The 16,782-nt window shown below is 49.9% G+C and overlaps 2 protein-coding genes across 2 annotated transcripts; both read right to left on the bottom strand.

Annotated features, from left to right (window-relative positions):
- Positions 1-5,975: 5,975 nt before the first annotated feature.
- Positions 5,976-7,605, bottom strand: FMAN_07560 (uncharacterized protein; the record flags this gene model as incomplete). Its single annotated transcript, XM_041831199.1, has 4 exons — positions 5,976-6,158; positions 6,211-6,525; positions 6,582-7,494; positions 7,574-7,605. The coding sequence occupies 4 exons, from the start codon at positions 7,603-7,605 to the stop codon at positions 5,976-5,978; spliced, it is 1,443 nt and encodes a 480-aa protein (XP_041681786.1).
- Positions 7,606-15,136: 7,531 nt separating this feature from the next.
- FMAN_07561 (uncharacterized protein) lies at positions 15,137-15,484 on the bottom strand (the record flags this gene model as incomplete). Its single annotated transcript, XM_041831200.1, has 2 exons — positions 15,137-15,219; positions 15,265-15,484. The coding sequence occupies 2 exons, from the start codon at positions 15,482-15,484 to the stop codon at positions 15,137-15,139; spliced, it is 303 nt and encodes a 100-aa protein (XP_041681787.1).
- Positions 15,485-16,782: the final 1,298 nt, after the last annotated feature.

Raw genomic sequence — 16,782 nt, forward strand, 5'->3', positions numbered from 1 at the left:
TGTCTGGAATTCTCGTAAAGATCCATAAAATCCTGTCCTCTGGGCAAAGGATAGAAGTAAAAATAATTAATAAAAAAATAAAAAAATAAAAAAGCCATACTGGGGTAGCTTGGCGTGGGCATTTGACGTGTAGCCTCGGTATTGATGTTTTTTAGTACATGTCGAGAGATATCAACGAGGCGAGGCACCTTGACCGGTCGCCGCATTTGGAGAGTCGAGACACCGGTGAGGGTTTGCTACAGCTGAGAGTGAGCGGTAGAATTGAGTTATCATTATCGGCGAATTTAGTACTTGGCCGTAATAGTAAGGTTCTATAGCTTATGATATCTTTGCTTTTTCCGCTGTCGCCCTGAGTCTATGTATGTGGTTGGGTGGGGGGCTACGGAGGGGGGAGTACGGAGTATTATCTACGATGATCTGTGACATGGGATTCTTAGCTCTGAGCTACAGTAGCTAGTTCGAGGCACGCGGCATGCGAGAGTGCGGCATATCGAAAAGGGATGCACATAGCTACAGCGGGAAAAGATCTGCTAAGCAGAAGGGAACGAAAGTGTCTCTGAGAAATGAGATTGTCGAACGGCGATGTGATCATGTGAGCGCTAGACCAAGACAGACACTACACACATACATGCATGCATACATAGTTACAGGAGAGACAGAGACAAAGAGAGACAAAGATAAAGATACACCCAAAGAGGGAGATGGCCGATTCCGAATCCGATGTTGTTGTCGATGCCGATGCCGATCCGAACGCGAATCTGACATGTATCGGGGCCGAGGCGGTTTGAGTTGAGATCCCGCGCCGGGTCCGGATCCGGAGGCCGGAGGATCAGACAAACTAACAAGATCAGGCATGATCAGGCATGATCAGTCAAGTCAAGTCGAGACAGGCCAAGAAAGACAAAGACAGCATGCATAGCTCGGTTGGTCACAGCAGCAGGTTTGTTTGGCATGAGTTGTAGATAGATAGACATGTTGACCATGCATCAACTGACTCGTCCATTCTCACCCTAGCGATCAGCAACCTGTACACAACGACAGAGGGCTGAGGAAGTGATTGATTAGATAGATAGCTGCGGATAGACGCCCCCGAAATGACAATAAAAAATAAAAAATAATGTACTGTACTGTACATACATACATCTTTTTTTCTCGTATCCCTGTCTCGAAACTAGTGATGCGACTAGAGGTTAGCATTAACGGTGACCAACAGAATCTACAGCAGGGGATAGCATGTATTGGATCGTACGGTAATCTTTCCGCACGGGACGGGGCTGAGTTTAGTGAGCTGATGAGATGCAAGGATTCGGTGATGTACGGAGTACATACTTGTGTATTGCATAGATCAGCAGTACTGTGACTGTTATGTGATAGTCTTGAGCAAATACAAAGACATTAATTACATTTCACCCATATGATAGATATGGTATGATATGATATGTTTTTAATGCAACAACAACAACAAGAACAACAACCACCACCACCACCACCACCACCAATATGGATCCTCTTGACGAGGAGATATACTAGCCAATAACGATAAATTACCATGTCTCACAACCAAGGCCTACCCTACCTGCTAACTGACTATACCTAGGTAGTGAAGCCATCAACTCCATGGAAGTACATATATGTACACACGCCCTGCTGAAGCTGCACTTGCAATTGCCGAAGCACGCCGCCATTCCAAACTGGGCGTTGCGTTGCGTAGCGTTGCTCTCAGACATCCAAGGCTCGATCTCCAAACAGATCTTGCCTTGGCCGGATCGAAAAAATTGACCAGTCGTTCCATTAGCTTGGTGCATAGCGGAACAGCTCAAGTCGAGCCAAGCTACCAAGTCAAGTCAACGGTCGGTCGAGGTCGAGGTCGAGGTCCAGGTACAGGTCCAGGTCCCAGCTGAGTGAGCCACTGAGTTTTGCCTGATCTAGCAGGCCGTATGTATAGTATAATCTTTGACGACGAGGTATGTACAGTATTTGCTTGGTTGCAGATCTCGACAGTAGCAACGGTAGAGATCCAACTGATGTGCTCATCTCGATCAGGTACATGCTAGCTACTCTCTACTCTCTTGTTACTGTATGTAACTACTGTGCTTGAAAGCTTGAAGAGTCATGGCCCCAGTTGGTGGCTGTTGGCCGTTGTGACGGCTTCGGCCTAGACTCGGCCGTGTGTGTGCGCGTGTGCGTAAATATAACTCGACTCAACTGTTGTCTTGAGGAAACGGGTTTCTGGGCTATTGAAAAGTATAAAAGATCATCCATGGAAAAAGAAGGAGGGGAAGAGGAAGAGGAAGAGGAAGAGGGAGAGGGAGAAAGAAGACAAGGTGACGTCGCCGCATTGAACATCTCGGCAGTTGTGATGTTTGCTGCTATAGAAATGTCCACTATTGCAGTATCATCAACAGAGACTCTACGTTAAATCAGGTCCATTCTCCCAAATTAAACAAAACAAGGCAAACCAAACCAAACCAAACCAAACCCAAGTTCTCTTGTCTGTTCTGTTCTGTTCTCCTTCTTTGAACACTACATGCATACACCAAATGCTAGATCAGATAGAGACCCTTATTAACCCACCTCCATGCAACGTCAAAATGCAAGGGATCAAACCCTCACATCTCATCACAACACGTCCAACGTTAGCACGCAACCAACTGAACTGAACTGACTAACAACCGATATCTGTCACCGAAAACGAAAACGCCCTTGGTGTAAAACCACGAGGCCCTTTAGCTTGTCACGTTCCTAAGTGGCTTGGCCAACTTTCTTGTCTTTGAACTCAGCTACCTACCTTACCTAGGCGGGCGTATACTATCCTCCCTTGCATATGCCTGTCTGTCTACGGTACTCTACTCGAAGCCCATGATTCAACCCCTCGTGCTCACCATGCTAGCGACATACCTGTACCGACTCCATGCCCCCATACAATATCTCATCCCAGAGAACCCCCGGGTGAAGTATAAGTATGTTAGGCTGAGGGAGGCAGAGACAAGACCGTGAACTAGACCCGGAGACCTTGGGGGGGGGGGGGGGAAGGACCCTTGCTTCTTTCTCTCCTCTCGGGTGGGAATTCCACGTGGCGGGCGGCGGTCCTATTCCCGTTTTGCAACTTGGCTTTGTCTCTCTGGAATGTCGGCGGTTGAAAAGCATCGAGTATGAGCCAAGAATGACGACCAAATAGGGTTGAAACGATATCTTTTAGAGTTTGTTTTCATAGGTAGGTAAATAAATAAATAAATAAATAACTCATCTCAGCTCAGCTCAGCTCAACTCAAGCCCATCACGATCTAACAAGTACGCTCACTTCTCCTTCCAAAGACGTCCTAGCAGCTTGAACGAGAGGTGGTGATGGAGGAGGAGTCTTTGAGTATCTATCCGTCTTGGACCTCTGCCTCTCCCGTGGCGTCATGTCTGAGGCCTTCTATGCCCGAATCACCAGAAGGTGTTGTGGATAACAGGCCTAGCTGAATGTCAAATCACTCCATTCTATATGCCATACAGTACAGCACTGCACTGCCACTGTAGATATGTACATTACAGTCTGGAAAACTTGCTCAGTAAAGAGACATGTGTATGTATGTATGTATGTATGTATGCATTACTGTAGGTCTCACGGTAATGCACAACACACATGGTTTGGCATGCCACCCGTCAGAGCCTCACTGAAGGACGATAATTTCTAGACCAGATCCTAGATCCTCCATGGAAAAGAAAGCCACATGGATACTTACATGACAGCCTCCGTACATGTAATAGCCATGTAACGCAACATCAGAGAATCCAGCCAAGCACTTGCAGACACGCGGCATAGCAGCTGAGCCCTCTTATCCTGCTCTCGCCCGTGTCACCTTCACCGTGCATGTCACAGCCATTGTGATACCGGAGAGCAAGGGAGAGTTTCTCACCCACGTCTCACATCCCTCCCTCCCCTCCTCTCTCTCTCTCTCTCTCTCTCTCTCTCCCTCCCCCTCGCTACCACAGACTGCATGCTATATAATCCTTCCTGTGCTCCTGTCCTACCGTTCAACTCACCATATAACAGGGGAGGACCAGGGAAGATCTTGGAAAGACGTGCAGATCGCGTGCTTGCAGCCATGTTTCTGATCAAGTATCACAAGAAACAGCGCATACGAGGCCTTGTGGAATCCTTTCGCATTGGACATCCGTCTGGTGGATTTTGTTCGGGCTTTTGGTGGTTCAGGCATCAAGACATATTCATGTATGTCTGGTCTGGAGGATGCCTTTGCAATCGCATGCAGGCAGATCTTTCGATGTATTGTTGCACATAAAAATGTATCTGATATTACTGATACTGTGCTTGGGGTTTGCCACGGCCCATACGTGCGTGTAGCGGATGCAGAACCTAGCGTAGGTAGGGAGTTGATAGGAAATTTATATCGGACGGATAACTAACACTCACACGTACACTGCCCCAGATCTCATAATGTCTTTAGGATGGCAACTTCTTTCTCGATGCTCTCGTCTTATCTTGCAAGTCTCGTCTTGTCTCGTCTCGTCTGTATTGTCTTGTACTACGTAGCCTATCCAGAAACTCAAATCCACAACACCATCACCAACAACTCAGAAGCACATGTACATGCACGCACGTTCCCGTGTCCGATGAGTTCAAGCAAGCTACCCGTTCGTCAGATCTCCCGCTCGTGCCTTGATTAGCCTCCCGTCCCGTTCTCGTCTCCCATGTCCTACCCCCTATTGTTCTGTGTAACTCAGCCTGTCGAACCACTTGCTATGACACTAATCCCTCCAAAGCGCATTGTCTTGTTGGCTTCTGTTTTAAAAGTCACTTCCCGTATAGATGAGCTGGCACCCGCTATTCCCGTCTCGTAGTCCTTATGGGGAATAGATGATTTCGAAATGGGTAGAGAAACGATTTGCTTCACACACTCGATTCAGCACATACTGACAACCTGGGTTGTCTTGTCTTGTCTCTATGTCTGTTTGTTTGTTGTAACTGCAATGCGCCCACTTCTTGGTCTTCTTCTTCTAAACACTAATATCGCAAGACACTGTAGATCAATGCAAGGCCGAGATATCATCATGTACTCCTAACCCCACCAAGGCAAATGATCGCCCCTCATCTCCAGAAATGGCTAATTAAGCTTCGCCAATCTTTCGATAGTCTCGATGCCCAAGTGGCAAATACTTCCGGCCCTGCAGCCGCTGTTTTCTATTGGGCTGCGTCAAGTTGATACTCAAGCTCACATTCACACTCGCAGACTGTCACGGGGATATGTGCACTTTCAAGTTCGGCGTAGTTGATCGCTTTGTGATTTCTCCTTTACCGCCATAAACATCTCCTTTGTTGTAGACCCCGCCCCCTCCTAGCCTTGTTGGCGTTGCTTTCCACGAAAGAACTAGAAACATGTCCTCGGTACCTTCAATTTACTCCTCTTCATGCCAAGTCATCTTCCAGCTTGGATACATGCCGTAAAACCATTGTAATTTTCCTCCCAGGATAACCAATCCCACCCTATATAAAAAATTCCTATCTCCTGCGTAGGAGCAAGGCCAAAATACACATCCGTTGCTGATGTTGCGATGATTGCTCTCCGCTGCCCTCCGCCCATCCCAGTAATTTCTCCAAGAAATCTCTTTTGTCTAGAAAGTCAACCCTCTCTCCTCCCATGAACTCAAAAAGTTACACCATGTTAAACATGGCGTCCATAATTAGACAAACGCCTGTTATGCTGCGGGTCCCTGCTCAAAGCCCAAGGTTTCCCAGTTGTAAAAACGTATATACAGAGAACGATGCAAAGACGCCGTTCTGTTGGATCGGGTATTATTAAACGTGAAGATGTGTGCGTGTGCGTGTATGTGTGAGGCGACTGTGTATGTGTAGACATGCGGGTTGCGAGCTGAAGTTGAAGTCATTCATGGGACAACCGAGCACCTATCCACAATGCATTCAAGCGTCCATGAGCACTTCGTAGTATGGCCAAAACCATCAAGCCAAGGCCTCATTGTCGATGAGCCTCATCTTTAGGACGAATCGACCTCTGCTCGAGTTGGCGTTTTCTTTCCAGTTTGGCGTAATGCAACCCGCAGGCGTTGCAGAGAGTCCGGGCTCCATCAGGTCCACGTCGCCATTCAGGGGTGTCGATTCGATTGCAACTGTGGCATCGTCCAGGAGGAGCAGCACGCTGTCCATCATTAGTTTCGTGTTGAAGAAATCAATCAGGGCCAGAAACTTACACCTCGACGCTTTTTAACTTCCGTCATGCCATATGCTGGCTTCATTCCATCGCCGTACATGTTCACGTCGTGCTCTTCCTCATAAGGCCCCTTCATCTTGGATCCTTCTCGGGCTCGTTCGTTCTGGATCGAAGTTTGCACCAAGTCACGCACTTGCTCCAGTGATCTCTTGACAAGTTCGATATTGCTGAGCATATCGCTAACTTCTCGTTCGGTAGGCAGTCGAGCTGGGATTGGGTGAGCTCCGTGCTGTTCTTGGGCGATTCTGCTGTAAGCTTCGGCAAAATTAAAAATCGTACGAGACGAGGTGCCGATCTGTCAAAAGTCAGCGCTTTGTGTTCTTGGTGAAACATGTAACTCAGGTGACTTACTCGACTCAACGAGTCTTGATAGTTCCAGCTTTCGTAGTGCCTGTCAACTGTAGCCTCGTATCTGGCTCGGGCATATTCAGGGTCGTCCATGTGGGGAGGCGCCCTGGGATCGTAAGATCCGGGAATATGTGGTGGCATTCCGTGTCTAGGGGAAATAGGATACGCAGGCAGGGGCATTTGGCCTGGAGGCAGCTGGCCAGGCTGATATGCGACAGGAGCAGGAGCAGGAGGAGGAGGAGGATGAGGATGAGCGTAGGCACCATTGAGTGGGTGGTGAGGTTCAGGAAGCTTCTGCTCGGGATGGTGGTGGTGGTGTGGAGGTAGATCAGCTTTGGCTGAAGGACTCTGGCGACGGTCAGAGACAGGAGGGAGCGATGGTCGGTTGTTGAAATGAGGACGAGGAGAGTCCGTAAAGGCAGGTCCATCTTGCCGAGGAAAAGATGAGGTCGGGTGGAGAGGTTGAGGAGACGAACGCTTCTCAGCCTCTGGGAATGATCGAGGAGCTGGTGCGAAGGGCGACGGCAAACTCGAACCTGACTGCAGACCCGGCGCATGTGCAACAGGATAAGCTCCAGGTTTAGTGCCCTGGATGACCTCCGAGATTGAGGGCAGCGACTGGCGATTTGAGGGCTCCTGATCGTCGGCTGGTTTTCGCGGTTCAGAAATCATGTTGGCGATACTGGCGGCACCAGAGCTGGGTTGTGAATAACTGGAGAAAGGCGGTTGAGGTTGAGGTGGGTAGTGGGCGGCCGGTGTGATGAGGGTTGCCGTTGCCATGGCGGAAGGTTCTCGATACGACCTGTCCAACAAGATATCCTGCGAGTAGGAATGGTGATGGCGATGATCGGAGTATGGTTGATCGGGCTGAGGTGGGTGGTGTATCTGGTGTTCTGAAATGGTTGCAGAGTGACGGCTGTAAGGACAAGAAATGGGTTAATATGGGAGGGGCAGACAGAAATATGAATACTTTCAAGTTGGGATTTCAAACAGACCTTTGCCTGGCTCCAGAGTCAGCCGCTTCCATAGCGGATCTGGTAATTACTAACGATGATTTGGGACAGTTTTAAGGCCGTAGATGCATCTGACCTGGCTAGATCCGATTGGGGGTGTATGTGATGGACGAGGAAAAAGAGCAGTACGAATAAACGGGGAGGGGGGTGGTAAAGAATGAGGTTCCAGTAGTAAAAGAACTGAAGGAAGTCAGGAATGGGTCAACACGGGACCAGGGTGGGAGATGTGACAATGGACTCAGGTGAGGGTTGGCAATGGGGTGTCAAAACGGGGAGGGGGCCGATGAGGCGAAATGAAAAGAGGCGAAGAGAGAAACAAATAGTAGGTACCAGGCTAGGCACAAGGGGGTGGGTAGATCTGGCGTGTGCGATGGACAAGCGACAAGGGCCCTCGTGGTGGCGCTGAGCGGGACAGTAGCAGGGGGGTTCCGCCATACATAGAGGTCCTGTCCTGGTTCGGGTTGGGTTTGTTCTGGCCGACCGACAGGGGCTTGCTTGAGTTGGCTTGGGTCGTTCAAAGGCTGGCAGGGGAAGCGCCAAACTCAGGATTCCTCAGGAGTGGGAACGAGCTTGATCTAAGAACGACGATACTACTGCTGCTGCTGCTGATGGTACTCCTCTAAAGAGTAGGGCGAGAATCAGAGTAGCGCAAACTCAAGGAGGTCGATTGCCGCGAAACTGATCCAACGGCCGGGGTCTGGGAACGTAGCGCTCCGAATGAGGAGAGAGAGAATGGACGGGTGGAGCTAAGAAACCGCGCACTGGATTGCACCCGTTGACAGCGATGTCGAAGCTAGCAACTTGACTGCGGAAATGCTCAATCGATGAACTTTGTAGTAAATACTGGCTCGACACGACCTTGAGCCACGGCTGGTACACGGCTTGAGATGGAGTCGAAGTCGGGTGTTAGTATGTGTCGGAGCGGTTGATCAGATCCAGTACTGAAATTTGCGATTTGGCCACAGTTGATGCAGATGCGTGCGGTAGCGTTCGTGGCTGTATATCCCAATGTTTTGTTGTTGTTTTTACCTAGGTAGTCTTGATATCTGGATTTCGATGTTTTCCTCTTTTTTTTCTTCCGTCTCCTCTGAGCTGGCTACTCTGTCCTGTGCAAGCAACTAGACAGGGATTGGTTGACTCGCAAAAGAAGGTACAATATTGTACAGAGACACAGAGCCGGGCAGCGACGAGCCACTAGGATGGCGGGCAAGGACAAATCCTGCTGCTGCGGACAGTGGTCTCTCTGCAGGCGCTTGAGTCAGCACAGGGACACAGAAAAGGACAGTACAGTACAAACGCTGTGGATGAGAGTCGAAAGTAGAGGGAGGGAGGACCGAAGATCGAGGTTTAGAAGAGAAGAGCCAGCTACTAATCTATTTGTTGCTGCGGGAATGTGGAGGTGGGAAAAGGTTGGGGAAGAGGGAGATGTTGAAACACGAAGGGCACGAACGGAGGAGGAAAGAGAAAGGAAGGAAGGGAAGAAGACTGCGTACGGACAGTCTCGAGGGAGTGCAAGGTATAGTTCCCAAGCAGTACAACCTTCTGGGAATCACCAACAGCGCACTACGAGGAGATCAGATGTGAGATCGGCGCCTCCATTGTCATCATTTTACCGCCGGAAAATAGCTGGCCTGGGAGAAGCAAGCAACAACCTAATCCAGTCCTGCACGCCCGGAAGCAAGCAAGCAAGCATAACCTATACTGTACATGAGACCCAGCTCGCGCCTGGCACCGGGGGGATAGATCAATTCCGACGTCGATGCATCCATAGTTCAAAGCACTCGCATGTGTATTGGGGAGCGCAACAACCATTTCTGCAACATGCAATAGGCACAGTACAATATAGTACACCAACCTCCAACCAGGGGAGCTTTCGAGTCTGTCAGTTTCCTCAGTGCATGGATCGACCGGTACGGTACCAGGGGCCTGCGGCGCGGTTATTTGTCAGAGATCCTTATCCAGATCACCCGATCAAAATACGGCAATGCTCCTTGCCAAATCAACGACGACCTCTTTGCATATAACTATCGTTATGAGAAACCATCATCTGGGTGGTTCGTACTAGAATTGTCAATGTCATCTCTGAAACCATGGCCCGAGCAAGACATCGAACGTCACAAACAAATCGATCAGCAAGTGCGCCTCAGCAAGCTTTCATGCTGCGGCGTTGAGTTGTGACGCCTGGGGGAAACGGTCGCGGGTAGGGATACCGCCCACGCGACAGGGATTTCAAGTTCGCTTCCACTGGCTAGGGGACACGATGGCATGACGGTTTACGATATGGTATGGGTGGGGAGAGGAGAGCGGTAGGGATCCGAAGAGAATCGATCATGGATGTGTGGGGCTCGGAAGAACAAACAAGGATCAGTGACCGATGAAGCAGACAAGGGCAAAGAGAAGGCCATGTTGCCCTAGGGCTGGGCTGGGTATGGTATCTCATCTATAGCAAGATCTCGGGGAACTTGCATCTCTTCACATGCTATGTTCATCATCAGTATGCATCCTTTAGGATTCCGTATTCATCAGCCATCACTGCGCCGCCGCCGCCGTCGTCGTCGCTTTCGCTGAGGCTCTAGAGCAAAAGGTGAGAGTCGAAGAAAAGTCGAGACACTGGTGGACTTTTCATCGTTACCGTCGATTCAAACACTGACCCAGGCTTTGCACCAATTGCTGGGGCATGACGATAGCCCGGTGCAGTAGCGTCTAGGCTTTGGAGATCTCCAATCTCAAGTTCTGCAAAATGGTACGACTTCCGGGGGCCCTTGCTCCTGGGGTGAGCAGCGGTCTGGTTTTAGTAGCCCACAAACAACACAGGGAGACCCCCCCGGACCACACCACTCAATACCACTCAAATGTGTGCTTATGATTTTTTATGAAGCTCCCACCTGGGCAACAAACCATCTTTATTCGGGTCCTTCTTTCCAGTGTCGTATCGCGATGATTCAATAGTGAGGGCGAAATCAAACGAGCTAGTTACTGCTGGGAGATTATAACCCGGCACTGACATTTCTCTGAGAGAAAGGAAAATGAGCACATTGGAAGAAGATCCCTAGCTGGGAGGCCTTGTAAGAGTGGTTTGCAGTGAGTGTTACTGTTGAAACTTAGCATTCTCTGACTGAGATGGAAACCTATCTCCCATCGACACATCACATTTCGATTCAGCACAGGTCCCCTGCCAACTGTATTACACAGTTGTATTGTCCCCCATCCCCTGCCGCAATGCGCTAAGGGCGTGGGAGCTAGGAGTGCAGCGCTAAAATGAGAGAAATAGGGGCAAAGCGCGAGAAACATTACAAATGACGGCTCAGATGGAAGATGCGCGAGATTGACATATGGCAAGGTGTCGATGACGCTGAGGAGCAACGGGCAAGCTGGGTGACACTGCAAACCTCATTGCGCGGATCTAGGAACGATGGGATGAGCAGCGATAGTTATGGTGATTTTGCCAACGAGGACATAGTAAAAGCATTGATGCCAAGCCGCTTCATCGAGCCCTCAGAGCAATGACGAACTGATGAATGTTGGACAATGGACGATGCGCGAGATGGGCCGCTTCCCATACTCAGATTGGGTGCCACATTGTATGGGCGGCACCGCAGCCAGGTACGTCAGTGGGCAAGGACCAGGCCGTCAGCATCTTATGCCCACCTGGCTAAGGAACAGGAGGTCTCACTTGGAACCCGTCGAACTGACATGGAAGAAACTTTGTCGAGCTACCCAGACTGCACTTGATCCGAGCCCAGCACGTGTACCTCACAGGTAGTTCTTTATGAGAAAACCTAATCCGAACGGCCCCCGCGGCTCCGCAGGGATGGTCCATCCGCCACCACGCGAAGTTGTCGACTGGGCGCCGCTCTGGCGGATACACATTACCCAAGTAGCAGAGAAGAGCAGAGATGGCCTGGGGACCTAATCTCACAAGATCAGACACGGCCTCGATTAGTGCGCCGCCATGATGAACGTGTGGTGGGCATGTCGCCACTCCACTCTCCCGGCAAGCCAAGATGAGATGAATACGTAGAGTCCATGCTTGCGCTTCATCAGTACTAACATACGTACTAACGTAATGGAAGATGCTTCCATTGGACCATCCAATACGTATCGCCCAACGACAACCCGTCATGTTTCAGCCGATAATTGATCGTAGATGGCTTTTGGTCGATAAATTTGACGAGATAACGATGTAACCCTCAGTAATGGCATGCCCTATGCATAGACTGTAAGTGAAGACGAATTCCAGACCGTGCCACGCCAAATCATGTCAAAGCCAGTCTATCGTGTAATACCAACTTTAGTTCTCTCCTACTGTTGAATAACCTGGCGATGGTATTCGTCGACCTTGAGAATAAGGCTTACCCGCCTCAGATCATGAAACTTCAGGTCAAGCAGAAGATCGTATCACTAGCCTGCCCCTCAAAACAAATCCTGCGGAAGACATAAGAGATACTAGCGCAACGCGGTATAATAAGTGTGTTGTGCATCACTGTACATCATATCGTCGTATCCCGGTTGCCCGATCCATTCTCACCCCAGCATCATCCAAGTGGTCCATCGCGCATTCTCATGTAATCTCCGCCGACCCATTCTCATTCTCACTGTCCTTCCAGAACAGCATACAAAATAGGAAAGGCTAGTGTGCCCTCAAGTCACTGTTCCTGTGAAGCTTTGGGCTTCGACGCATGTCAAAGCTCGGTTTGATGCTTCATTTGCCTGGCGATGAGCCTTGTTGCTCTATCGTCTTGGCTGTGACCCCCAGATGTGACCTTGCAATCACAAAGACCCTGACGGAATCATGATCTGCACGAGCTCGTGCCATTAATGTGGTAGAGGTGAGACCAATGTCGCATATGAAAAGAACCTGTTATGTAGAACAACATGGCAGAAGGGGTTGTTTAAAGCACTGGCCTTTTCTTGACGTCGATGAATTGCTTAATCTCCTCCGCCAGGGTCCTGTTCCTTGGGAACACGCGAATTTACCTCCATGCACTGCTAGGATGGCAGATGTTGCTCCCACGACATGGGTCTCCCTGCTAGTGACCACCATATGGTAAACATCCCCATTGAGAGAGATATCATTCACGATGATGTTTCCAATCACTTGGGACTGCATCGGCGGTGCCGCTGGATAGTCAATTGCGTGTGCCTTGTCTTGTCATGAGCTTAGCGAGCCAGCCGAGGGCCTTGTCTAGTTATTCGTCACCCCGCCATTTCTCCAAACTGTTTTTCCCCCTTCATTGTCAATGAGTGTAAACACGTTTTTAAGATATCTATATCCCCCATGGCCTGGCCAGAAACCGCCGTTTCGCGCGAGCTAATTCATATAGGTGAGTAGTATGTATTAGTAGGGGAAGCTCGTCATAACCGATCTTGCCCAGGCGCCGAGAAGGCGGTGACTTTGGTGGGCTATCAGGTGTATGCAATTCCATTGAATGCTCCCGGTTTCATATGTATATAGTGAAGAACATATCACGAAAATTACAAGGACCCTCCTGCCTGGAACCTGACCTCAAGTACTTTTGGCATTGAGTAGTTTTCGATTCATCCAGTCAACATTCTGGTAAGTTGCTCTCCGAATCGCCTACTATTGTTAGCTACATATGATGGCGTTAGATATCTTGCAGCTCGCCTGTTAACTACTGCAGTGCTACGGCGTTACGTTGCTCAATGATGAGACTAGCACGACTCGGAGAATTCTGCCAATGCAGTACCAACACATACTAACGTACGTCCTGTGCTTGTGCCATCAGCAATTGCGTTTCTAGCCGAGCCTGCTCAGGGATGCCTTATTGATGTTACTCACCGGAAAACTCTGCCATGCAATCGGATTCAATCGGTAAAAGGGCTACCTATGCCTGGTACAGCGTGTGCCTACCTATGTCGGGGCGGAAATGGAATGCTTCTAGCCATTCTAGCCTTCTTCCTCTGCACCACTGAGGTGGAATCCAACCCAACGGTGTAACTTAGTACCAAAATTACTGTACTGTACCGTACCCAAGCTACCAAGGTAGGCAGCTGAGACGCCCAAATCGCAGGGCTGTCTGCTGGGAAGAAGAGGCCTGCCGAGAACTGGAGTAGTCCACTTATCTACGGAGTACCGATGGAACCGATAGAAGCCCCAATTGCTTCCATTCTTCGAACGGCAGTCAGCTCCTAATCTGTCCAATCTGGCCTAGCTTGATTGACCTCCAACATTAAATCGACCCACCAAGATCAAAAGAGCACGATGCAAGCCTCGAGATGCTGGGTTTCGTGCAGGAACATGAGTTTTCATCTTTAATCTCCTCCTTGCCTTTTTCCGTACCCACCCCTCCATAGTAAATCCCGAAGCTTTCTCGAAATCATCTGGCGGCACAGTCCATCATTGTTCCCGAGTCATACGTTTTCTTGCCATATTGCGATTCGACCCGACCTATTCCCCGGGTCATGATGTTTTCTCTGCCACGTCCAATACCGTACTCTCTCTATATGCCCGCCCAATCTGCAAGCATTTGCCTGTTGGTGGATCTATTCGATCGTCTGGGCACTATACAGTAGCTGTACCACCTGCCTTCCATGTTCAAAGGCCCTGGATACAGCGAATCGGATAGCAATTTGTCTCTGTATTTCACAGTAAGAAAGCATGGCGACTGCTTGGCGAACATCGGATCCGTATACTCCTTGTGCCTTGTATACCAGCCGCACGGGTTCGATGGCCAATACGAGAATTCCTCGGCTTGTTTATGGTGTTACACTTGTTCAAAACGGCCAATATCTTGCCCATCATCACAAGAGCAGCAATATGCACTTGGGGGCTCGGACACTTTCAACCTAGGGTGCCGCCCAATGAGACGACAGGACATGGGCTTGTGCTTCCGTCATGCTGTCCTCTCCGCTGTATACAGAACTGTCATTAACGGTCGTCTCCCCTCCTCGGCTCGTAGCCCAAGGGTTCCTATTTTCGTTGAAGACTTGACTACTGTTCGGTCTGCCCGAATTCGTGAGATGAGAGGCGCCTCAGACAGCCGAGCTTTCTATTCATGTGATACTCGGCCTTTCAACATGCCCTTGAAAGGCATTAGTATGCACAACCTGGCTTTCCACAGAATACCTCGACATGAGTGAGGTACAGAGCAAATTTTTCCAATGTAAGAAACATTCAGCGAATTGCTGGCCCCTACCTGCATGTCGAGTCAGGGGTGTCAAGTTCGGGAATAGCAGACATGAACTAGAATAGGGTGCCCAGGGTCATGCATGCATGCATGCTTCGCCGGGCTGAAGAAAAAGAAATGTGCCCGACTTGTACGACTCCCACATTTTACAATCGGCAAAAGCACAATTTTATTATCTTTCTTTTGTTCCAGCAACGCGGGCACCCTCGTCTGTTACAGATCCTCGTGGGCCATATGTGTATCAGACTTACAGTGTTTATATCGGGTAAAATATCGCGGGTAGATATCTCCGGCAAACTTTGTTCCTACCACAAGACTTGCCATACCGGCATTGATCCGCCAAAACACACCAACCCAACGCAGTTACGCCGCCCTCCTTCGCTTCGAGCTCGCGGCGTTAGACCAGAAGAGAAAGTTCCAACGGCCGGGATCTAACGCTAGAGACAAATCGTCGATTCAAATGTGCCGAGATGGTCCAATCTGGGTGGTCAGCCAATGGTCAAGTAACGGTTAGTCGATTGCTACTGGCTAGAGGCTTGGTAGGCCCGGCCTGCGTGAAGATGCTGTGCGGCGCTGAGCTGTGACTGTGCGACGCAGGACGGTAGCCAATGTCGTCAGGGGCTAGATCTCGAACACTGTGGCTATCCCCGGCGCCGAAGGGATATCTAATTCCTGTGGAAGCGATCATGAGATCCCCACGATGCGGCGTCGTGCACGGTTGGAGGTAGGGACCAATTCGAGCCATTGGCAGCCCTTCTTCGCCCACCATCAGCCTCAATTGCGTGTCTTTGAGTTGCTACTAAGCTTTCCTTGGACAAGCCACCACACGCTGGATTGAGAATCGGATTGGGCTCTGTGGGCCGGCACAGCTCGATCTCACACCGTGGCAGGCTAGGGAGACTAGAAGCCTAGAACATCGTCTACTGCAGCGAAGGCTTGCGAGGTGGTCTGATGTCGATCACTCTGTGGGACTACGGTACGTACAGTGACTATTACGCGGTAGTTGATGAAGGCAAGCTTAATCCTTGAGCATTAATGTGGCCATCCAGCCTCCCCAGAGGTGACGCCCCTAGCCCACAGGCTCGCCGCCTACACATGACAATGCAGTTGTACCAAACAGCCATTGTTATTGCATTCATTGCATATGATAAAGAGACAACAGGCGAGGTTCTTGGGGACGGGGGTGCGCGGCTGATCAGGTTGAAATACATCAGCATTGCTGTTACACAGCCAGCTCATCAGACACTTATGGATTCTTACACGTTTATGAGCCCTGAGTCACTGACTGGCATTGGGTTTAATTCCCTTCAAAGGTACAGTACCTAACGACGAGAACAATCCTTTCAAGACTTGCAGACAATACTGTAGTCCCGGTCGGTGAGAGTAGCTGGGGGGCGTTTTCTGTGATGCCATCTTGATTCACGCCTCCCGTCACGCCGGACGGTAGCAGGTACTAAGGTGCCATCTATCTACTACTACCAAGACTAAGGATTGCGGGCGCGTTTCCGCACACTACACCAGATCAGATGCGCCCGTCTCAGCTCGGTCTACGTACATTCGGATACTAATATTAATAAATAGTTTGATTTCTTTAGACGGACGGGACACGCTGCAAGATCCAGGTATCTCGATCCGCTATACCCCGAGGTATCGTATCGGCCGATGTTATCCTGCAACCTTCACCCTTTTGTCGTGACGTTGTGCTGACCACTGCGGGTACTTTGTCCCGCAGTGTTGGCACCACCCAAAGAAACCAAAGTCGCCAGATCGAATGGTTTAACTGGAGTGGACTATAGCCCCCGGTGAGCAAGTTTCCCATGGTGTTGCATCGGTCACTGCCCGTTTCCTGTTCTGGTATTCAGGTGCCGTATGCGTCTGCACAATCTGTACAGAGCACTACATTGGAGAACAGCCCCCTTTGCCTTGTGAGGTCTCACCTTCGGGGGTTTTCTTTTTCTTGTTGCTTTCTGGGTGGTTTATCTGATGACTGGTAACCAATGACCTCCTTGAAGGTGGATCTGGAAGCTTAACGGTACCGGGGGG

The sequence above is a fragment of the Fusarium mangiferae genome, assembly GCF_900044065.1.
Source record: "Fusarium mangiferae strain MRC7560 genome assembly, contig: FMAN_scaffold005, whole genome shotgun sequence".
NCBI classification, from domain to species: domain Eukaryota; kingdom Fungi; phylum Ascomycota; class Sordariomycetes; order Hypocreales; family Nectriaceae; genus Fusarium; species Fusarium mangiferae.